Below are 25,020 nucleotides of genomic sequence, written 5' to 3'. Positions count from 1 at the left end.
TGCACTGACAATGAACAGTCATAATATTTATTTCCTTAATTTTTTTTGAGTGACTGTCTATAACCAAGCCGATATATAGCACGTACAAGGAGACCGTAGTGTCCATAAATTCCAGTCTCTGGTATACTTATAAGTAGTTTGGTTACATTGGTTTTGTACCGCCGCTTTGTTTGTGGTCTAACAGTGAACGTCGTTTCACTTTTAAAATAAGTGAAGTGTCATCAGCAAACAATACAATCTCATGGTTATCATCTACCACAAATCGTTAAAATATATTAAAAACAAGAAAGGACCGAGAATTGAACCCTGCGGAACACCTATACAGGTGGTCCTACAGGTTTACCCGAAGACCGTTTGCCGTTTATCTTGACTATCTGAACTCTTTGGGTTAAGAATGATTTTAACAGATTTAGGGCTGTATTTTTAACTCCATAATGCTTTAATTTTTTTTATGGAATAGGAGGACAAACGAGCGTACGTCGTGTTAAGTGATCACCGCCGCCCACACTCTCTTTCAACACCAGAGGAATCACAAGAGCGTTGCCGGCTTTTAAGGAAGGTGTACGCGCTTTTCTTGAAGGTACCCATGTCGTATCGTCCCGGAAACACCGCACAAGGAAGCTCATTCCACAGCTTCGTAGTACGAGGAAGAAAGCTCCTTGAAAACCGCACTGTGGAGGATCGCCACACATCCAGATGGTGGGGATGATATCGTAACTTGTGCCGTGTCGTGCGAAGGTGAAATTCGGCGGCAGGAATAAGGTTGAATTTTAGGATAAAAGTACTCTGTGCTTATTATAAGTATAGATCTTGTATAGATAAGTAATATAGATAGATCGATACATTAATCTGTATAACAAAGACTATAATATTCGACAATACTACAACGAGAACGTAATATTTTGAGGAATCAGAACCGTGATGCGGTAACCATGGCAACCAATTAACAAACAAAGTAACCCTGAATCAACTGAGCATATAGTTTGAATCAGTTTGAATGGAAAATCAAATGAATAATTGATAAATATTGAAATATAAAAGGTAATAAGTTTAGAGTAGTATTTATGTTTTGATGTATTTTTGTCACACAGCTCGTAATCTCAGCTTAGTCCGCTTATTACACCTTAAACACCTACCTCTAATAAATTCAAATTCAAATATTTTTATTCAAAATTGGATATAAAATCATTGAAAGCATGGACGAGTATAATACATAACAGTGAGGCACCAAAACAAGCCGGTAAACGTGTAAATACATAGCCCAACGCATACAATTACACTAATACGGCGCGGAGTCCTTCTTTTTTTACTAGTCCGTGATTGAAATACAAAAACTACCACCCCTAAAAGGTTACAACAAACTCATTCTTCTTCTTCTTCTTCTTTTATATAAAAACATGGTTACAATGTAAAATTTACGTACCTACAGTAAAATTTATTATTTAAAATCGTGTGGGCGGACACTCGATTCCCAATCAGTGCTATCATTTAAGAAAGTCATTTATGTTATAGTAACCTTTGCCACACAAACGTTTTCACAAATAATACCTGGGCTGAGGGTTGGTACAGAAGGTCTCTATTTTGGGAACGGAACGCATCGTACGGAAGTTCATCAATCTCGAGGAATTATTAGATGAGGCCTGGTTTAGACATGAGGGTCTGACCCTAGAGAGAGAGAGAGAGAGAGAGACGATAGTGGAACTCTGTTATATTGTCATTGTCATCAAATCGGCCAGCAGCAAGAAAGCTATTCACCACACACCATGAAGTCAAATACCATATCCATCTGAATGTGTGGCTTTCATCCAAAAGCGAGGCTTCTAGAAGCCTCGCTTAGGCTCCGTTTCAGAAGTTTTCTTCATTGTACAAAAAAAACTGAAAGACACCTTAAATCCGGGCAACGCTCCAATCATCAGTAGAATAGCTTTTATTTTTCATTCCATGAAAGAATTAAAACAGCATTCAAAGAGATTTTTCATTGGCGATACTTAGGCAGTAAATTTTGTTAGATTAGACGCGTAGTTATATTACCCCTTAAAATAATGTGTAATTTTTCAGGAGTAGCAGATAATCTTTCACCATGCCAGAGCTGATAGAGCAGATGTACTGCTCGCAACAGATTGTGATTCCTCCAAAGTTCCCCTACATCCTGAAGAGATTCTGTAAAGGTAAATATTGTCTTAATCAGACAACGTATTCTTTCTTATTTTGGCCGCACATTGCGCAGAAAAAAGATTGGAAAAAATAATTGTGCTTGGATATACCAAAGGAAAAGGATCGCACGGTCGTTCTTCAACGAGATGGACTGAACAAATTAAAGATTTGTCCAAATTCTCCACAGTTGTAAGAGACGAGTGGTGGAACCGGTGAACCGGTGGAGGCAGATCATTCGCTGCAGATGCAACCATAATGTCGACCATGATCCTCAGACATGAGGGACCGACCGAGAGAGGACAGAGAGAGAATTGTCTTAATGAAAATGGAAAGCTGTTTAAATTAGTAGCATTCATATAATAATCATAATATAAATCATAGTCTTCATATAGGTCAATACTAGCGATCAGCCCCGGCTTCGCTCGGTCAGTAGAACATCAGTGTCAATCAGTATCGCATCAGCCTATTGCATTTGGATTAGATTTAACGCTATATGTTACACACTTATTACTACATTATATTTTCTTCTTATCATTATTATTATTAGGTGTTAACCTACTTGTGGTGTTTTGCAAGTTATTGTGGATCGACATTTATTTCCTGTCGATTGTCAGAACTTTCTGCTGGAGGAAACTCTGGGGCTTTGGACGTTGAAGGTCGTTGAGTTCATGGGTCTTCAAGTTTATGCTGCTTGCTTTGTTTCCATTTATTTTCGAAAGAATCTTCGATAGAACCTTCATTCACGGCAGTAAACTTACAACCGCCATGTCGCTTTTATTCCAATTTATCTGCACAAGTGTTCGGTAATAATGTTGCAGTGGTCCTTCCATCCATCCTTAAACAAACGTTGAGTTCAAGCACTAAAGTTTGATCCAATATATGATGATTATTTTATACAATTTATATTTAAACAATTTATTATTTATTACATTTTATGAAATATTTTAAACATATTATATGCAGCACCTTACAAACTATTTTTTTATTGTATGTACAGTCATTGTAAAATATTCTATTGATAGAAACGAGTGGCCGTTGAGTTTCTTGTATATTCTTCTCTTCAGCTTTACTTTTTTCGAACATATGGTATTGTATGTGGTAAATATTTATAGTAATAATTCAAAAGCGCTTAGTTTAAGCCTTAATGAATAGTTTCTTTGACTTTGAGTGAACGACCGGTGTCAATTAAATGTTTCACGAAATGTGATTTGTCGGAACGATGGTTTCTATTTGCAGCAACATGTCTTTAAGTATATACTTATTTGCTAATTGTTATCTATCAGTCGGTAGACTATAATCAATTGTGTTATGGTGCAGGTGGCGTTTTTGAAGGGTAGGGCCACTGCCTATTTTCAATAGTTAGGGCAACACATTCACACACACACACACACACACACACTCACACTCAAAAACACACACACATTATATTATCATTGTGATCTGTAATACAGGGTCAACCTACTTCAGACACCAGTTCCTCACAAAATACTATCTGTTAAAAAATGTAACACTACTGTACTGTTTTAGCTTTAAGATCTTTGTGAGGAGAAAATAAATAGATATTTATTTATTATTATTATTATTATTAGTCCTTTTCATTAAACCTTGCTTAGATGGAGTAACATTTTTTTGGTATTACTTAAAGCTTATTTTAAAATTTTGACCAGTTTCTAAGACCTTCTAAAATCCCGCGCAAATATAAAGCTACACCACCACAATGTCAGTTCTGACACGACCAGTAATTACGGTTTCCCCACCACAACAGGTTGTCGAAGAGTTGTTCACTGTCTTTCTTTTTGGCTTTTCTACTCTCGAGTCTGATGATCTATTCAAATGAGCTCAATGAGTAAATCTGTTCTTTCCAGCCGCTATAAAGACCCAGCCTTACGATCTGCTCCGATGGTCCTACGAATACTTCACGGCGCTGGCGGAGCGACGGCCCCCGCCTGTGAAACTAAGGTTGGAGTACCCCGTCTTCAGCACCGAGGGCGGACTCACCAGAGGATGCTTGAAGGTCCTGGCTAATCAGGTAAAACAAATAATGATCTGTCGCCTTCAATATAAAATATAAAATATAAAAACAATGCATTAAATAGTTTCTCGTTTCTCAAAATAACATATATTTTATGGCCTCTGTTCCGAGAAATCGCCAAAATAGTGCATAATTGAAACGATTTATATAAAGCATTCATTTTTACAAAAAAAAAATTTAAGTCTGCAGAATATGAGAAGAAAATTAATTTTTTCTTTACATTTCTATCTTTAATAGACATTGCGAAAAAAAATCACCAATGTAACCTTAACTCTTACAGTTGGAGCCATGCTAATCATACAATCTAGATATAAATTGTATGAAAAATTGTCAAATGTTTACTAATACTATTTTACATGACATAGTTTTGTTATCTTTGAAGAAAATTGTATTATTTTTTTAATAAATTAAGACTGCTAACAATTCTGATTTAAAACAAATTTTGTGCGAGAGAGCCCTTGGCTGCGGTGGTTTTTTTACATGCGTCGCTTTCCGTGTGCAAGTGCGCTCAACGAGCCGTTGATCGAATGCTAAGCCAAAGTGTTAATACCGTAGTTACAATTCAAATTCAAATTCAAATCCAAAATATATTTATTTTCTCTCACAATAAAAACTTACAATACACAGTTTATTAAAATCTATATTGAAACATTGTTATAATTGTGAGAGACCAGCAGTCACAATGATACTAAAATAAACATTTTTTTTCCTATAATATAAAAATCCTATGTAATTTTGTATTATGGTACTATGTACCTACTGGTGTAGGTATTATAAATATTTTTATACAAATGAACATAATGCTGTACTAACAAAACGATATAAGATTAAGAAAAAGTTATTTAACATAATAATATGATTTATACATTTACTATTTCAATACATTTATGTACGTTTCTTATAAAAAACGTGAATTTTTATTTATTGAAAACTACCTTAAAACTAGCTATAAATATATATACGAGGTTGAGTTATAAATGGTTAAAAATAAAGAGCAGAGGATTTTTAAAAAATTAAGATCTATTGCCATTATTTTACTTCAAAATCGGTGCTATTAATGACATGCATTTTCAAATATCTGAATTTCCATTATTATTATTATCCATCAGCTCATCGGCATGACAAGTGTACCCCTGACGAAGATAAAAACAGCCTGGAAGGGTTTCTGCTTGGACTCGCAGGAGCTGAAGAGGATTCTCTGTCTGTGCGAAGTGTACCTGCGGCATGACATGGTGCCCTTCTTGCACTTCATCGCTGTCGCTGGTGGTCTACTTACTAAGGTAGTCAGGAGCAGTAGTAATCCTATACTATAAGGCATAAAAGGCATTTATTTTCTCAAAATTGATTCCTTTAGAATTCTTGTCGATGTCATTTCTAATATATATTATTTATGGTGTATGTGGATGATGCAGCTACTGTACTCAATAACTTTTGTATTAATTTACATTTACTTTTTTGACTTACTCGTGTAAGACATTGACTATTTGATGTTTGAGTATGTTTGTTGCATCATTTTACATATTATATTGTAATTGAAATGATTTGTAAATCGATGGTCAATGTAAATCTATATACATAAAAATGAATTGCTGTTCGTTAGTCTCGCTAAAACTCGAGAATGGCAGGGCCAATTTGGCTAATTTTGGTCTTGAATTATTTGTCCAGGAAAGGTTTAAAAAGTGAATAAATAGGAAAATGCTGCTAAATTAAATAAAACAACAAATTTGTTTTTCCTTTGATGTGTCCATACATAATTTCTTTGAGAGAATTTATTGACGCACGGTTTGACAGATCTACTGTGAAACAATTTCATTACGACAGCAAGGTGCATTTTTTACGAAGTAATTTTTGATGTTAGGATATATTATTGACAAATTCATATCAAAACATTATTTTATTTATTATATACAGAACAACGTCTGTCGGGTCTGTTAGTCGTGATATAAAAGAGTGGCAATGAGTTTCTTGCTACTTCTTCTCATTAGCTCAACCCTTTAGGAAGTAGCGGTAGATTCAATAAGAATTTTTTTTTGACATTGATAAGTGTCATTTCCGTGACCTACGTGAATTAACCGATTTTGATTTGATTTGATATATCAGATATATACTACTACTATTGTAGTGCACGTCAAGGATTTCTAGTACACCCATATTACGTGACGTGTATTAGCGTTACTCTTGTACCTATTGTTAGCTTTTCAGTTTGAAGTGTCAGAGTAAATACCAACCATTGATGTACTTTAAACAACTGGACTATTAAAAGGTCACCAAAAATGTCTGAACGGCGTTGTATAATTATAATGTAACATACATTAACTTATACAGATAACATTAAAACATTCATTCAAATTAACATCTAATTTCGTGGCAGTAATGTTCAAAGTCTATTGTATACGCTCATAAGAAGCTGCACATTATCGACGATGTACCTATTTTGTTTTAACAATTGAAATTTGACTATATGATAGTCCAATGATTAAAAACGCCATCGGCACTTAGCTGAAATACTACACACCATTTTTTTAAGTTATACTGTTATATGGAGGGTTTTTCACTGAACACTGTCATTGCGTGGCGTTGTATTCAAAGCGCGGTCAAAACATAATTGAACGAAAAGACGTAGACGCGTAGGTAGTTTTGGAATCAAATGTACCCTAAATTTGATTCCAAAACGTTAAAAAAAGAGGTTAGTAAGTATACAAATGATTTGAGTTTTCTTTAGTGGTAATTCCGCCAATATTTGTCTTTAAACAATTCGACACGTGTTTCGCAGTCTCGCGCCAGATTTTGGCGAGACAACACGTCCTGAGGATGCGTCGTGTAGAGGCGAAACACGTATCGAATTGTTTAAAGACAAATATTGGCGGAATTAACACTAAAGAAAACTCAAATCATTTGTATAATAAGGGATTTCCGCAAAGTAACGCCTACTTCAATAAAAAGTTAGTTGGTAATATTATAAATAAGTGAACTGACAGTCGCTGACCCACACCATGATCCTGCTGTGCGAGACCCTGACTAAGGAGGCAGACGGTGGCTCCTCAGCGATACCGGCGGAGGACTTCCTGTTCATGTACCGTCTGCTGGCTCGCATGGACGCTTCTAAGAACTGCAAATACATCGACGGCTTGCGAGAAGGTATAACATACCGGAAAAGATTGTCTTATGCTAGGCAATCACTATATAACCTGTATAACCGCACAATGGAGGAGGAATTTGATTGAAATTCAAACTGGGGCCCATACTACTAATTAATTTGAAACAAATACACTTTTCAATTCCTAATTTATACACATTCTACCAGGCTTAAGTTAAGGATCATTGGCATTTTCCCCCACATCCTGACTATTGTACCAAGTTGCGTAGGTGGTGTACGACATGGGTAAAACTTTGAAACATAAACACGCCACCTCAAAGATTTTCATTATTACACAATCACTCCTCTCTCCTCAGTTCTATCTCCCAGATGGTTAGGCAGATATTAACGGGGGTTAAAGTTAGCGGACCATTATGAATAAGGGGTTATTCATAATGGTCCGCTAACTTAAAACAGCCGCTCAGGAGTGTTTTTTCTCATTCTGACTTAGGTCAATAGAAGAAGACAGAGTGAGAATTAGCAATGCTTTAAGTTAGCAGACTATTATAAATAAGGGGTTAAGACTTCAATTTGCTACAGCCCTGACATATTCTCCTAGATTATTCCACTTTTGTTCAATATTTTATACAAGCTCTCTTGGTCTCTCATTTCTTACTGATCTTAATCTGGCCCATTTACTGTGATCATTGAACATGACCTTTAGGATACTTCAACAATTCGATCGATATTTGCTCTATAAATAATATGTCCAGTCATCCCTCCACATAAAAACCACCCCAATATTCCGTTTTCAACAGCTAATAATACTTCTTTCTTGTTATTTCCCCTTTAACTCCACATAGCTCTTTGCTAACACTGTTGCTCAATGTGTCTCTCAAACTATTTTTTTTAATGAAAATAAAGGACAAGACGAGCAGGACGTGCAGCTGATGGTGATTGATACGCGCTGCCCATTATAATTCAGTGCCGCTCAGGATTCTTAAAAACCAAAAATTCTGAGCGGCACTACAATTGCGCTTGTCACCTTGACACATAAGATGTTACGTCTCATTGCCCAGTAATTTCACTAGCTACGGCACCCTTCAGACCGAAAAACAGTAAAGTTCACACATTACTGCTTCACGGCAGAAATAGGCGCCGTTGTGGTACCCATAATCTAGCCGGCATCATGTGCAAAGCACCCTCCCACTGGTATAACTAGTTAGTTTAGTCACATATAATACTCGGGTTATATACGGCAACTACAAGGGTTAAAAGGCTTCTATTACATGAAATATAATAAAATAACCTTTTTTTTATCACATAAGCTTGATATTTTTGCTATACAATATATTATTTCCCAGGTGTAGCGTTGCCAGAAGAAATAGTCGAGGAAGAAACTCTCAAGACTGAGTCCTACCATGCGGAGGAGGTAACTATTGTTAGCAGTACACAGCTAGAAGAATATCTCGTGTCTCAGATGTTACTGCAAACGCATGTGTATTCTAAATCCTAGCTGCAGTAAACCTTAGGAGTTACTAATATTTGCATACACTGAAAGCTGGTATGAGATGGGACGTTACCGCGAACTCACCACACTCACCCTGATGAAGTATCTCCGAATGGTTCGAAACTAGTCGGTACCAACAGCGACGAATCATGAGTAAAGCTATTGTTAAAAAGACAGCGAACCGATATCGTGGCGAAGCGTTTTCATTTTGCCATGCATAGTAACGTTTGAATCTAGTCACATGGAAAAGCGAAAGCAATCCGAATAAGCTGGCTTTGTAAATAGTTATTTATGCAACTGTTGTGTAATTAGGGGTATTAAAACACGAATGTGGTGATAATAGTATCACATGAGTGTTTTATTACTAATTATCAACAGTTGCATACAAGACTTTATCTACACCCAGAATATGAATCCTATAAAAGATTCTGAAACAGGTTGCTTACTGCTAACATTTAAACAGCCAGCCGTCCTAGTAGTAAACTAATATCATCCATTACTGATTATATACAAATAAAATCAAGAATTATTTATTTTAGTAGTAATTTGCATTTTGTATAGTGCAATTATTAAAATTCACTTGAATATTATGTTCTTTTGCAGCGTTTTAAATATCCAGCGGTGTGCTGTCAAAACTTGAATTGCTCATTTTTTCAATAAAAATGGCGGGGTTTCGAATAACCTACTTTTTTTTACGACGCGCCACGTTCTGGTAGTGTGGAACGCGCGTAAACGAAAATGTTCTTTTTTTGAAATTCATACAGATACCACGCATCGAGCAATAAGAATGTGGCTGTATGTTGAAGGTTTGCGCATGACGGAATCGAAAAAAAAAATCAAGCAGTGTTGCTACATCTTGTCCATTAAAATAATTTTTAAAAGTGTTTCGTACTGTAAAAGCATATATCGTTGACCTTAACCTAATTCTATACTAGAGAATAATAATACTAGAGAATGCAAAATGTCTTGCTGCGGTGCAGTATATTCAAATTCAAATTCAAACATTTTTATTCAAAATAAGATGTGACATCACTTATTGAAATTCAAAAAACTACCATACCTTTACAAAATGAATGCCTCAGACCTGAGAAGAATGGGCGCAACAAACTCAGTGTGCTTTTTTTTTCATCGAATAAATATGTTTACAAAGTAATATTGTACAAATTATTTAAGTTTTCTTCAGTGTTACTTCCGCCAATATTTTACACGAGACTGTCTCGTGCCAGATTTTGGCGAGACAACACGTCCTGAGGATGCCTCGTGTAGAGGCGAAACACGTGTCGAATTGTTTTAAAGACAAATATTGGCGGAAGTAACACTGAAGAAAACTTACATAATTTGTATAATTATGGATTTCCGCAAAGTAACGCCTAATTCAATAAAAGTAATATTGTACAATTAAACTTTGAAATACACTGAAAGCTGGTATGAGATGGGACGTTACCGCGAACTCACCACACTCACCCTGATGAAGTATCTCCGAATGGTTCGAAACTAGTCGGTACCAACAGCGACGAATCATGAGTAAAGCTATTGTTAAAAAGACAGCGAACCGATATCGTGGCGAAGCGTTTTCATTTTGCCATGCATAGTAACGTTTGAATCTAGTCACATGGAAAAGCGAAAGCAATCCGAATAAGCTGGCTTTGTAAATAGTTATTTATGCAACTGTTGTGTAATTAGGGGTATTAAAACACGAATGTGGTGATAATAGTATCACATGAGTGTTTTATTACTAATTATCAACAGTTGCATACAAGACTTTATCTACACCCAGAATATGAATCCTATAAAAGATTCTGAAACAGGTTGCTTACTGCTAACATTTAAACAGCCAGCCGTCCTAGTAGTAAACTAATATCATCCATTACTGATTATATACAAATAAAATCAAGAATTATTTATTTTAGTAGTAATTTGCATTTTGTATAGTGCAATTATTAAAATTCACTTGAATATTATGTTCTTTTGCAGCGTTTTAAATATCCAGCGGTGTGCTGTCAAAACTTGAATTGCTCATTTTTTCAATAAAAATGGCGGGGTTTCGAATAACCTACTTTTTTTTACGACGCGCCACGTTCTGGTAGTGTGGAACGCGCGTAAACGAAAATGTTCTTTTTTTGAAATTCATACAGATACCACGCATCGAGCAATAAGAATGTGGCTGTATGTTGAAGGTTTGCGCATGACGGAATCGAAAAAAAAAATCAAGCAGTGTTGCTACATCTTGTCCATTAAAATAATTTTTAAAAGTGTTTCGTACTGTAAAAGCATATATCGTTGACCTTAACCTAATTCTATACTAGAGAATAATAATACTAGAGAATGCAAAATGTCTTGCTGCGGTGCAGTATATTCAAATTCAAATTCAAACATTTTTATTCAAAATAAGATGTGACATCACTTATTGAAATTCAAAAAACTACCATACCTTTACAAAATGAATGCCTCAGACCTGAGAAGAATGGGCGCAACAAACTCAGTGTGCTTTTTTTTTCATCGAATAAATATGTTTACAAAGTAATATTGTACAAATTATTTAAGTTTTCTTCAGTGTTACTTCCGCCAATATTTTACACGAGACTGTCTCGTGCCAGATTTTGGCGAGACAACACGTCCTGAGGATGCCTCGTGTAGAGGCGAAACACGTGTCGAATTGTTTTAAAGACAAATATTGGCGGAAGTAACACTGAAGAAAACTTACATAATTTGTATAATTATGGATTTCCGCAAAGTAACGCCTAATTCAATAAAAGTAATATTGTACAATTAAACTTATTATTTAATAGCCTGAGGGCGGTCACTCCATTCCCAATCTGTGGTATCATTAAGAAAGTCATTAATGTTATAGTAACCTTTACCACACAAACGTTTTTTAAGAATTCTTTTGAATAACGTTATACTTTTGTTTTGAACATTTTCTGGGATCTTGTTGTAAAAGCATATACATCGCCCCACAAAAGACTTACTAACTCGACTTAGCCGATTAGCAGTCATCATAAGTTTATGTCTGTTCCTGGTGTTAACATTATGGTTATGACAGTTTCTAGCAAATTCACATATGTGCCTATGAACATACATTACATTATCAAGAATTTATTGAGAAGCAACAGTCAAGATGTTAATTTCTTTGAATTTTGCTCTCAATGATTATTTAGGACCTAGGTTATAAATAGCGCGAATAGCCCTCTTCTGCAGCACAAATATTGTATTAATATCGGCAGCGTAAAATACTATGGAAATAACTAAAGTTAGTTAATTGTCTAATCTTTTTAACCGCGTATGCTGTTCGCCAATCCCCCATTGTATTTTGGAATCTAGAGTTATGCCAAGAAATATAGCAGATTCCACCGGTTGTATCACCTCTCCATTTAACAAAACATTTGCATTTACATTTTTGACATTTGGTACGGTAAATTGAATGTATTTAGTTTTCTTGCTATTTAACAATAGGTTATTAGCGCTAAACCAGTACACGATGTCAGATAAAATATGGTTTATAGCTTTCATAGCTTGTGGCCTATGTCTGCCTCGCCTGCCCTGCCTTGCAAAATCTGTATTGTACTGTCCTGTGTCACCTGCTTTGAGCACAGCACATACGCTTGGCCTGATTCAGCCAAGTATAAGTGACTGCGCGTAAGTCTAGCGTTGACCGTTATTGCGCCGAAGGCAAAAGTATGGTATCTAGCGGGGGCTAGAGGGATGAAGGGCGAGCTTGCGTAGAGCCGATTGGCTCGCCAGTTGTATTCAGTCTCCTGTACCGATACGGCACCCCGGATACTTCCAGTGTACAGTCACGTTCTGAATTTTATTGTTATTTGCTGTTATTTTTTATGTTGTTTGTTGTTAAGTTTGAGTTGATCTGTTAAATACACACACACACATTCTTTTGTTGAAAATTTTTCGGACGACTCTGGCACGTAAATAATTATGTACAGAAATACTTAACACTTTAACATTAAATATTATTCAAAGTATATATATTCACACCGGCACAATTAGCGGAACAGAAAAAAAAGTGAGACTATGAGATAATAACGCATATATTTGACAAAAATGTAATTAGACACAAAAAAAACAAATTGATTAACATCGTTTCACAACGACTTTGAAAATTCTTCGTTATTTTTTATTGAAAAATAAAGAAATTTGAAATAAGTGAAATTTTTAGATGATTATGAACCATCAAAAAAAAATAAAAAAAAGTAAGCATGAAATGATTTAACAATAAAATTAAAGCAAAATAAATAACGAGTGTTTCCCCCTCTTGCTCTGATTACGGTTTCCATTCGTTTGGGCATGCTACAGATTATGTTATAGATGATTTCTTGAGGCAACCGCTCCCACTCCTCAAGTAATGCGTTTCCAAGTTCATTCAGATTGTTGGGGGGTGGCATTCTGGATTTAACCCTTCTTTTTAGCAAGTCCCAGACATGCTCTATCGGATTCATATCGGGGGAATTTGCTGGCCACTGCATCACCGGTATACCTACGTGGCTCAGATATGCCTGTACCGATTGTGCACTATGAGCACGAGCATTATCTTTCATTAGAATAAAGTCGTCACCAATAAATGGGGCAAATGGTAGAACATGTTCTTCTAAAATGTCTTGATGTATCGATCTGCTGTCATGGTCCCTCCTGTGACTATCACTAACTCCGTGCGAGCTCCCAACCATATCCCTCCCCAAACCATAATCGAGCCGCCACCATAAGCCACTGTGTGTTCAAAATTAGACTGTATGTGGCGTTCTCCTTTGCGTCTCCATATTCGCTGTCTCCCATCGATCTGTTTTAAAAGAACTCTGCACTGATCAGTAAAGAGAACCTGCTGCCATTCGTTCAAATCCCAATGACGATGTTCTTGCTTATATGATAGCTTAATCGGTTTACGCGGTGACGTCTCTCAAGTTTTGGGCTTTTGGCAGGTATATACGACCCTAAACCAACTTCTTCAAATCTCCTGCGAACTGTACGCTCACTTACTCGTACTCCTCGAACGTCTTCCAGTTCATTTCGAGCTTGTACAGCCGTTAATCGCGTATTCCCACGAACTACAAGTTGTAAAAAACTGTCATCTCGCCTCGATGTACATCTTTTTCTACCTTGACCCCTCCTCCTCACAAGAGAATTAGACGATCTGTACCGCTGGATGCTGCGATGAATCGTTGATACTGGTTGACGAAGCCTTGAGGCAATCGATCTGTAGGTATGGCCATTTCTTCTCATTTCATCAGCCCTAATGATTTCCAGTGATGTTAAGTCAGGCATAATAAAGAGCTTTTAATAAACAAAATTGCCTATAGAATAACAAATTTATAAAAAACCATTAAGTGCAATTTTTCAAAAAAATAACAATTACGTAGTTATTACTCGAACAAGTTGACAAAACGTATTGTTCGGGAAAATAAAACAAATTAATGAAAAAAGTGTATATCATCTAATTTTCTATTTTCAAATTTGACAATAAATTAAAAAAATATCATAACTGGCCAGTTCCTCAAGTAAAAGATTTTAAAATCCTGCTTTTTTTGTGTTCCGCTAATTGTGCCGGTGTGTATATATTTTTTACCCATGCTCAGGTATCCCCTCCACGTTTCGTTCAGCGAAATATTAATAGGTGCCTTAATATAAGTATATTAACAGAAATTGAAACATATAGAACGTAGTGTCACATTTTGTAATCAGCTAATTATCGTACCTTCTCGATCAACTCTTATTATTTTGATGAAATTTACTACGGATTTGGGTTTCTGGGAGCTAAAACAAGTCTTATCTCTGGGAAAATATGTTTTATCGAGTCTTCCAGGTATTTCTCTCTTTCTCCAAATTAAGCTTTATCTATTACACTTTTTATTTAGCAGCAGAACTATTAACCCGTAATAATAAGAAACAAAACAGGATCAAATATTATATTTATATCGGTTAATTGTGCATACAACATATACAAAATATACCTTAGCTCTGAACTGAATCACAAACAACAGGAATCGATTGATGAGTTCTGGCAAGACAACGAGGACCTTCAAAGGTTGGTGGTCATCAATGACTCGGTGCCACGGACCTCAAGATTAAGCGAGAAACTGAACATGCCGGTGATAGGCCACATTGAGAGGTCGCCTTCAGTTGAGCGAGCTGGACAAATAGAGAGGGAGAACTATATGAGAGAACGGAAAGGTTATAAACAGTTGAATACTTGTAGTGTAGCTTAGCATTGAACAGGTTTCTAAAGCTCTTAGAACTTTAATGAAGAATGAGGGAACGGAAAATCAGTAAACAAACAAACGGAACGGAAACGGAACGGAACGGAAAGTCAGTAAACAAACAAACGTACAGGTCTACGTATGTTAAGTGATCCCCATTGCAATACCAGAGGAATCAAAGGAGCGTTAGGAATTACCTTCTTTGAACAATGTTTTCAGAACGATAGAACTAGCGCAATTTAAAAGTTCAGTAATTGTTGGATCATCTTGCAAACAGGTACCGTGGAAGGAAGGTATAGATTAGTTGTGCCTGGAGCGAAACATGCAAGTTCACTGCGTTAAGGCATTCCGGCAAATGAAATAAAAGGCTAAGCACCTATTGTAAATTATAATAAATATCCGGAAACCGAGCCTTGCTCGGATTTTTAAAAATGTACACAACTTGAACAAAAAAACAACTAATAGGACATCTGGATTCGAACCGGGGTCTTCTGCTTTCCGGTTCAGCCAATGTTCCGTCTGAGCTATTATACTCTTGTATATAGTGGCGAAATTTACCTTTGTATTCCTAATGTTATTGTAGCTGTTTCTCATCAAAACACGGATAAAACTATTTTTTTTTAATTGAAACCTAGCTCTCGCCCCCAAAATGACCTGTATACTAAATTTTATTAAAATCGTTGGAGCCGATTCCTAGATTCAGATAATAATTTTTTTATTTCAAGATTATTTTTTCAGATTATTTTATTCGTTTAAAAATATAAGATTATAACACATTGGCCCCTTATTCTGAACTTTTGATTACAGTATATGTCTAAGTTCAAGGTGCCTCTTGAGAAAGACCTCATCTAAAAGTTACCATTGAACCCTATCCTTGTCAACTCTTCTCCAATTCGAACCAACCTTTGCCTTGAGTTCGTCATCCCATCGTATAAGCTGTCGGTCTCTACTTCTTTTACCATATCTGGGGTACAATTCTGTCACCAATATGCTTCACTTGTCCAGGGTGCTTCACTTCATTCACCTGTCCATCTCCAGTTGAGCTGATCTTTTTTTTTAATTCGGCCTGAATTTGCGTGCTAATTGTGTAGTTAAGTTTTAAGTTGTTTTTATATAATTATAATTGTGTGTTTTGCAGGGGCAGCTCATCCGAGTGCCGAAATTGAAGTTAGTTTGATTATTTTCGGTTTAGTTTTTTTTTTATATTAGTTTTATAATATAGTAGTTGTTTTTTAATACTAATACTTATACTTATGCACTTTCTGTTTTTTTTGCAACAAAAATTACTCTAAGTATACCTTAATATCAGCAGATACAATTTCGTTATCATTTATATCATATTGCTGGCACGGAAGGGTGTGAGAATTCTCTTAGAGTATGTATAGAAGGAGAAGAAGTGCATTAGATAAAACAAATAACAAGCATTGTTAAATAATCTTTGAACATTTTCAAACAATAGTCGGAATGGGAGAATAGAATATAAAGATAATATGAAAAGACACCTCATAATATAAAATTATAAATTTACAAAATAAGTAGTTTGGTTGAATTCCTGCGGTCGATCCCTTATATATTAGTTAGTTTGCAGTTATCGTCGTAAGTCCATATTCCATCATTCCATCTCAATAATCGACGTTATCCAGGATGTCTCGCTGTATTCATAACTGTGCATAAAAGTAAATAATAAATTATTGCTTATTCCTTGCAGGACTATAATGTTAATAGTAGTATTCAAATAAATAGTCCATTTACCATCTCAATATATCTTGTATGTCTTGTTCAACTCTCAGGTTGTGGCTTCATCTACAGGATTTACTATACAGTTATATGATAACCTGCTCAACCCCAATATTTGCTTATTATAAAATTGACTTACGATGTCGCTCTTTCAAATTTAAACAATTTTTTTTTTAATTTTTTTTTTACACCTTCACTTCTGGGATTAATTACACAAATTAAATTTGAAAAATAAATTTATGAACGATGCGGGAACCATTTAATTTGTGTAAATAATCCCCCACAAGTGAGGGTTATCACTTTAAAAAATAACAAATTGTTTAGTTTCTTAAATTTTTAATAATAAGAATTAATTTTCCTACTCGTTTAGATAGGTTCTAATATGGCATTGAAAATGTTATTTGTTATGTACCATCATATCAGGATACTTAACGGCCTCTGATTTCTGTAGTTTAGGACATCGACAGTAGAAGTCGTCAGAAGTCACACATGACTCATGAGTGGAATTGTATTCTTTAGAGAATAGCTAACGTAACTGGTTTTATCTTTATTTAATGTCAGGATTTTGTCATTTAGCCATTCATGTTTATATATACCTATAACGCCTGCCAAAATGCTTATTTTAATGAAATTTTCTGTGTCTTCTGGTGGTTTCGAGAATGGTTTAGATTCACAATTGAGCTACATTCTAAATGGCTGGACCAAATTCCATTAACTTTTTGTGTGCGTAAATTCTCAATTCAGTCTATATATAATTCTTTCTTCTTCTGCCATGTGTATGTAAGCGAACTCAACCTACACGGCTGGACCGATTTTGATGATTTTTTTTGTGTGTTCCAGTGAATTCGAGAATGGCTTAGATTCTCAATCAATCTATATATAGTTTTTCTACCATGTTTATGTTAGTGTTAGTATTCAACCTAAACGGTCAAGAATTTTAACACTTATTGTCATTCACACACTCATTGACGACCCATATAGCCGAAAGGTTTTTGACCCTGACTACTAAGCTGAGGGCCCGTGTTCGGATCCCGGTAGGTGCAATTATTTATGTGATGGATGTTTATATGTATTTATGTATGCTTAAGTAAGTATATTGTATTACATATATCATTGTCCTGTAACCATAGAACAGGCTATGCCTAGTTTGGGGCAAGATAATTTGTGTAAAAATGTGTCAATATTATATTATTCACAAAAGTTTGCAATTTTCGAATTAAGACGTGTGTACAGGACATCGTCTCTCGGGTCCGCTAGTGGAAATATATAAAACAAAGATTGTTCATAAAGGCTTTTATTATAATAATAATAATAAAATAGCTTTATTTAAGTCCACAATAGTTACATAAAAAGTTACACAAAATTACTAAGTTTGATATTGTATAATAATATCACTAATTAACTTTAATAAGTCTACTACTAATGCAATATAATCTCCTTCTAATGTGTACCCCCTCAGGATAAAAGCCCCCAAAGAATTCAATTTTTCTCTATCTTGAGCAATGGTCATCAAGTCTCTCCCTGCGTTGGATACAATCTCGTCTTGCCACCGGGCGCCCGGGCGACCTCTACTTCTCACACCTTTCGGTCCTTTCAATTTTGTTGTGTAAATTATCCATCGATTGTCACCGTATCTCAACATGGCCAGCCCATTTCCATTTGAGACTTTGAGCGAAGTGTAGAGCATCCTCTACCTTGCTTATTTTCCGAATTATTATGTTTCTTACTCTATCTCTCAGTTTTATATTTAAAAAGCTTCTTTCCATTGCCCTCTGAGTTGTCTGTATTTTATGTCCATCCACGTTTGGCAGCCATAGGTTAGACAGGGTAGAATTTTTGTGTCTAGAATAATCCTTTACAATTTAATTGGTAATTGCGATTTGAGAATCTCCTTTTGTGCCCGGTATTTTCTCCATGTAATAGCTACTCTCCTATCTGTTTCCTCTATGTTTCGGTCTTTTCTAAATGAAATTTGTATTCCAAGGTAAGTGTAACTCTCTACGTACTCGAGTGGCACTTCCTTACCCAGTACTGGCGTCATGATCTCGCTGTTTGTCATGATTTTTGTTTTTTCTAAGTTCATTTCCAGGCCTACATGAACACTAGCAGTCTGAAGTTCGTTAATAATTGTGTTGAGCTTATATGGACTATCAGAGAATACGACGATATTATCTGCAAAGCGTAGGTGGCTTAGATATTTCCCATTCACATTAATTCCTTGCTTAGACCACGGTAAGTCTTCGATTACATTTTGTAGGACAGCTATATATAGTTTGGGTCATAAAGGGTCCCCTTGTCTGACTCCTCGTTTGATGCTAATCCTGCTGCCTACTTTATCTAGCCTGACTCTAATAGTACAATTAACATATATGTTTTTGATAATATTTATGTACTTTGAGTTTATATTTTGTTTGTGTATTTTGAGTTATAGAGTCGAAAGCTTTCTTGTAGTCGGCAAAAGCTATGTAGAGCGTTTTTCTATATTCTACATACTTTTCGATGGGTTATGGTCAATGTTTTATTATTAGATAGTATTTAAAAGTAGTAGTAAGTAGGCAATAATATTTAAAAATAACTTAGTTTAAAATGTCATAGTAATATTAATAATGAATTATTCCTTATATACAAGTATCATAGCTGTTGTTACGTTTTTAATTCATGTTTTGTTTCTTTCTTTAGGTTATTTTTGTACTCTTGTTCCAGGAGAAGATGCGCGATCTGAGCAGTACCAGGGTTGCTAAAGAAGGTATGTAAGGAGTATTGGTATAAGGCTTATTTATTAATTAATGATTTTCCTTACTACCTATTTATGCGAGCAAGGGTTTTCTGTTTTGTTAGTGATTAAAAACAAAGCAAGGAATCGATAATTTGCTTGCGTGGCTATGAGTATTATGGTATTTGTCTGTTGAGAATTACTAAACTTGTGGAGATGACGCGAGCTCAAAAATCACATTGATTTAAAATTTATATGATTTTTTGCAAAAAATAAATATTTATTTCTATTTTTATATTCTAGTTTTTGATTAAAGTTTTTTTTTAATTGAGTCAGTTTATTTTTCTTGTACATTGTGGTCCCTGCGATCAATTAAGAAATCGAAGGTCCCTGGCATATAAAAGGTTGGGAACCACTGGGATAAGCTGTGGCTTGTTTACACTTAAGGCGATGTAGGGGAAATGTTTGTGACGCCTGTACACGTGTTATGATATGGCCACTCTACCGTGATATGGCAATATTTATAGCCTTAATTATTTGAATAATGTTCATTTGACTTTGGCTTCATAAGTCACAGTATAACAATTTTCCGTACAGTAGCGCAACGTATTTGATATGGGACGATGCCGGCATCCAGCTAGCTGTAGGCTAGTACGCTCCTGTAAGGAAAATTTTTGTAGGTACTTTGACTTAAGTCAAAGTCAAGTAAGTTTACTTACCTAATAAAGTTTTATTCGAATAGGCTTAAACTACGCTTTTGAATTGTCATTATAAATATTTCATTTAAATTACTGAATCTACCATATGTTCGGAATTAGTAGAAGCTCGTAAGAAGAACGGCTACTCTTTTAAGTAATAATAATAATAATACCAGTGGGAGGCTCTTTTGCACAGGATGCCGGCTAGATTATGGGTACCACAACGGCGCCTATTTCTGCCGTGAAGCAGTAATGTGTAAGCATAACTGTGTTTCGGTCTGAAGGGCGCCGTAGCTAGTGAAATTACTGGGCAAATGAGACTTAACATCTTACATCTCAAGGTAACGAGCGCAGTTGTAGTGCCGCACAGAATTTTTGGGGTTTTTCAAGAATCCTGAGTGGCACTGCATTGTATTGGGCAGGGCGTATCAATTACCATCAGCTGAACGTCCTGTTCGTCTCGTCGCTTATTTTTATAAAAAAAAATAAGTAAATGAGTTTTTTACAATAGCTGTAATATTAAATTATTTTGTAAGGTACTGCATCCAATAAATAAATCATTTTCATAATTAAAAAGCGTTTTCAATATCAAACATGTCATGAAAAGTAATAAAGATAAACTGTACTGTATATATATCAGTACATAGTATAAAACAAAGTCGCTTCACGCTGTCTGTCCCTAAGTATGCTTAGATCAAACTACGCAATGGATTTTGATGCGGTTTTTTTTAATAGATACATATATTCAATAGGAAGGTTATATGTATAATATATGCATAACATAGTAGGGAAACACTGACCCCCTTATTCATAATAGTCTGCTAACTTAAAGCACTGCTAATTCTCACTCTGTCTTCTTCTATTGACTTAAGTCAGAAAGAGAAAAAACACTCCTAAGCGGCTGTTTTAAGTTAGCGGACCGTTGTGAATAAGGGGTGACAATTTTAGAGGTTTCTAATATGATTTCGTCAATGAATACATTTTTTGCGCTTACATTGCAAACGTTGACTAAACCCTATGAAATAGATCGAAATCATGTACTACATTATTGTACACCTTAAAAAGGTCTACAAAAATGACATATTATGTCGATCTCTTAGGCATAACCCACAATAACCATCTTTAATCTTTAACTTTTTACGAGAAATAATGGATTATTTACGATGTGATTTTACGCAATACAGCATTAATCCTTATCCAATGAAGTATATTAAATACATTGTGCATTTAATATCGATCATTATGGCCCATTTAATTTAAATGAATATTTTCTTACACATTACAAGTTCCAAATGCAGGGAACCGGCCGGGAAAGCATTAGTTAGTATGAGTATCATCAAGTTTTAAAAGTATTGCAGTCTACGATACTTATTTGTATGTAATCGTCGCTTTTTGTTGAGATATAAATAATGGGATCACTCGGAAATAGCATTATATTTATTTAATTTTTACTAATTACTTTAATTTATTAATTTAATAGCTACACACAACAGTATTACAATAAATAAATAATTAACAAATAACTATCAATTTAATACAAAGTAGGCTGCTACTCCACGAAGGTGTGTACGCAGCAATAATGAATAACTTTTTAAAATACAATAATAATAGCATTTTTAAATCTAGCTTTCGGTAATGTAATATTATAAAAGAAAAAGACAGAGAAAATAAATATTTGGATAAATAGACGTGAATAATCATGTTATGGGTATATTAAGAGTTTTAAAATAATTTAAACTAATTAAGGAATTTACTAGGAAGGAATAAACTAGATTCGATTTACAAACAGATGAACTGTGGATGTCAGGTACTTTTGACAGAACAGTCTGCCCGGGCAGCTAGTGTAAATATAAATTATCGTATATTGGATGCATGAACCCTTAGAGCTTGAATTCAATGTTTGTTTACAAAAATGCTTCGTAAACATGATGGTCATGATTATATCATATCATATCTTAATTAGTTATCACATCAAACAAATACAACGGTTTATTACTAGCAGGTCGACCAGGCGCTACAAGCATCACTCGTTTATAAGTTCTTATTTACATAACCATAGTTCTTTGTTCCATTGTAAAGAGTATTAAATATATTAACGAGTCTGTGTACACAGATGTGAAACCCAAACCGGAGAAAGCAGAGAAGAGCGTGAGGGACGTTGAAATAATTGTGACCGATGAAGACGACAATGAACTGCCTTATGAGATATTTGGTTACATACATAACTTTATAATATTATTTATTAACTTAACTAATACTTCACGGAGTAGACAGCAAAGGCCATTAGCATTCATTAATTATTTGAGTTGCTAAATGGGTCGAGCGTAAATCTGATACAATCTCACGGGCTATAAGTAGGTTTGGCAGATATCATATACCAAGTCTTGTTTTCTCTAGAAACAGTTTAAATGTTTTCGAGAAAACTTGTAAAAAAGTGTGTGTCTACGCACTGTTATACCCAAGTCATGTAAGCATTAATGCTGATCTAATTACTAATCCAACTTAATCAGCAGTATTGAGTCACGATATAAGTTGAAGCTGGGCGCGGGCACCTAATTCGTCCACGCTCTTCCTAAGTAAAGGTTCTGAGCCTCTATTAAGTTTGCAGAAATCAACAGAATCCATTCAAACTTCTTGTAAGCAGCTAGATCTTTTTAAATCTTTTTTTTTATTCTAATCGCCCAAACTTGCTGCAACACATTTCCTGAACCGACTCTTCGAAGAAATTGACAACATCTAAGCCGTAACCCTTTTTAAAACATTCACCGCGTTACGTGCTTGTGCGGTATACGAGTTCCACTGTCCATCTTTCTGTCCCCGGAACCCATGTCAACATAGACAGATTCCAATAAAAAATATTTTGGATGTAGTTACAATAGATGAAACAGCACGAGAATATAAAACATAGATAATATCATATTTTGATTCTTAGTTGTAATGTTCCTCATTTGCTCACGAGTGTAACAACTAATCTTTACTATGTAGCACTACACCCGGACACGTCCGCACTCAACCAATAGCCTATTAGAACTGGCCTTTCGCTGTACTGTGCATTCGTTATATAGCACTCAACGTCACATGGTTAATGTCACTGCCGATGTCATAACAGTGACAATGATAGTTAGCACATACTCTGTTAAGACTAGATGTCAGTACACTACATTAGTCATTGTTTGTAATTTAAATTAACGTTTCGTTATAAAAATCCTTATTTGAATTCTATATCAAGGTGAGCCTAAGATTGTAGAAGCAGAAGTTGAAGACGAGGAGAAAAGAGATGAAGAGCCTGAAGCAGACAATGAAGAAGAGAAACCGGCTGAATCTGAAGCTGCGTTTGATGTCCAGCAGTTTGTGAACAATGTATACCTTTACAATGATTATCTTATTACAGCCATTGAACGCGCTACCCAACTATACCAATGGGCTCCTTTGCACCGGATGCCGGCTAGATTATGGGTACCACAATGGGGCCTATTTCTGCCGTTAAGCAGTAATGTGTAAGCATTATTAAATGAAGGGCGCCGTAGCTAGTGAAATTTCTGGGAAAATGAGACTTCTTGTCTAATATCTCTAAGTGACGAGCGCAATTGTGGTGCCACTCAGAATTTTTGGGGTTTTCAATAACCTTGAGCGGCACTGCGTTGTAATGGGCAAGGCGTTTCAATTACCATCAGCTGAACGTCCTGTTCGTCTCGTCCCTGATTTTCACAAAAAAAATATATGCCAGAAATAATCCTCATCACTTGGGCCTATGATGGCTGATAATGAACATTCTAAGTAATAAAATACTATGGACAGACCTTTCTTGTGCGGTGTTTTCAAGAGGACATTATAAAGATTCCTTTAAAAAAACCGCAACGCTCTTGATAATTCTGACTATGCATGTAAACATGGAAGAAATGTAAAATAAACCTCATGCCCCAAAACCTTCATGATTCAAAAACTTAATCTTCTATAAGTCGAAGAAATCAATGATTCCCAATTAACAATTTTGTCACATATCTTACCTTCACAACTCGTAAAATTTTACTACATATTTTCACCTCTTTAAATCTAAATCTCTACAAGTCACGACACGCCACAAGTTAGGATATCATCCCCATCATCTGGATGTGTGGCGGTCCTCCACAGTGCGGTTTTCAAGGAGCTTACTCCCTCGTACTACAAAGCTGTGGAATGAGCTTCCTTGTGCGGTGTTTCCGGGACGATAGGACATGGGTACCTTCAAAAAAAACGCGTACACCTTCCTTAAAGGCCGGCAACGCTCTTGTGATTCCTCTGGTGTTGCAAGAGAATGTGGGCGGCGGTGATCACTTAACACCAGGTGACCCGTACGCTCGTTTGTCCTCCTATTCCATAAAAAAAAATATCAATGACAAAAAAGACCCGCAACGCTCTTGTGATAATTCTGATGATGCATGTAAACATGAAAGAAATGTAAAATAAAAATATACCTACACTAAAACGCCAGCTTTGCGTCGAAACCCCGTCGAAATTCCCTAAAGTCCCAAAACCTTCATAATTCAAAAACTTAATCTTTTATAAGTCGACCAATTCAATGAATCCCAACTAACAACTCGTAAAATTTTACTACTTATTTTCACCTCTTTAAATCTAAATCTTTACAAGTCTACGTATCTATATCTATATACAAGGCATCGTAAAAGTAGGGTGTTTTTTTTACATTTAAGTCGGTTCGAGTCCCAGACGACGCAAGTACCTAATTTTTAGAAAATCTTTGAATGCAGAATTATTAACTTTTAAAAATAAGATAAAGTCTTCTTTCAGTAAAATACCCTATCTACGATATTTAAGGTACTTTCCCTTCATGTCCCATAACTTTGGGACACCCTGTATAAGACCTATAATGCCTTACTTCTCAAACTATCAATCTAGA

The 25,020-nt window shown here is 35.4% G+C and overlaps 1 protein-coding gene across 1 annotated transcript in view; it reads left to right on the top strand.

The window, feature by feature from the left end:
- Positions 1-960: 960 nt before the first annotated feature.
- Positions 961-25,020, top strand: part of LOC126964469 (uncharacterized) — a 31,912-nt gene continuing 7,852 nt past the window's right edge. Inside the window, exons 1-11 of the mRNA XM_050807591.1 lie at positions 961-1,041; positions 2,059-2,168; positions 4,020-4,183; positions 5,296-5,466; positions 7,165-7,324; positions 8,627-8,694; positions 14,760-14,949; positions 16,114-16,142; positions 19,416-19,458; positions 22,237-22,335; positions 23,353-23,483. Coding sequence (XP_050663548.1) covers positions 2,081-2,168; positions 4,020-4,183; positions 5,296-5,466; positions 7,165-7,324; positions 8,627-8,694; positions 14,760-14,949; positions 16,114-16,142; positions 19,416-19,458; positions 22,237-22,335; positions 23,353-23,483 — 1,143 coding nt within the window. The 5' untranslated portion in view covers positions 961-1,041; positions 2,059-2,080. The remainder of the gene's footprint in view (positions 1,042-2,058; positions 2,169-4,019; positions 4,184-5,295; positions 5,467-7,164; positions 7,325-8,626; positions 8,695-14,759; positions 14,950-16,113; positions 16,143-19,415; positions 19,459-22,236; positions 22,336-23,352; positions 23,484-25,020) is intronic.

Source organism: Leptidea sinapis, chromosome 5 (assembly GCF_905404315.1).
Source record: "Leptidea sinapis chromosome 5, ilLepSina1.1, whole genome shotgun sequence".
Lineage (NCBI taxonomy): Eukaryota > Metazoa > Arthropoda > Insecta > Lepidoptera > Pieridae > Leptidea > Leptidea sinapis.
This window is presented reverse-complemented; position numbering and strand designations above follow the sequence as displayed.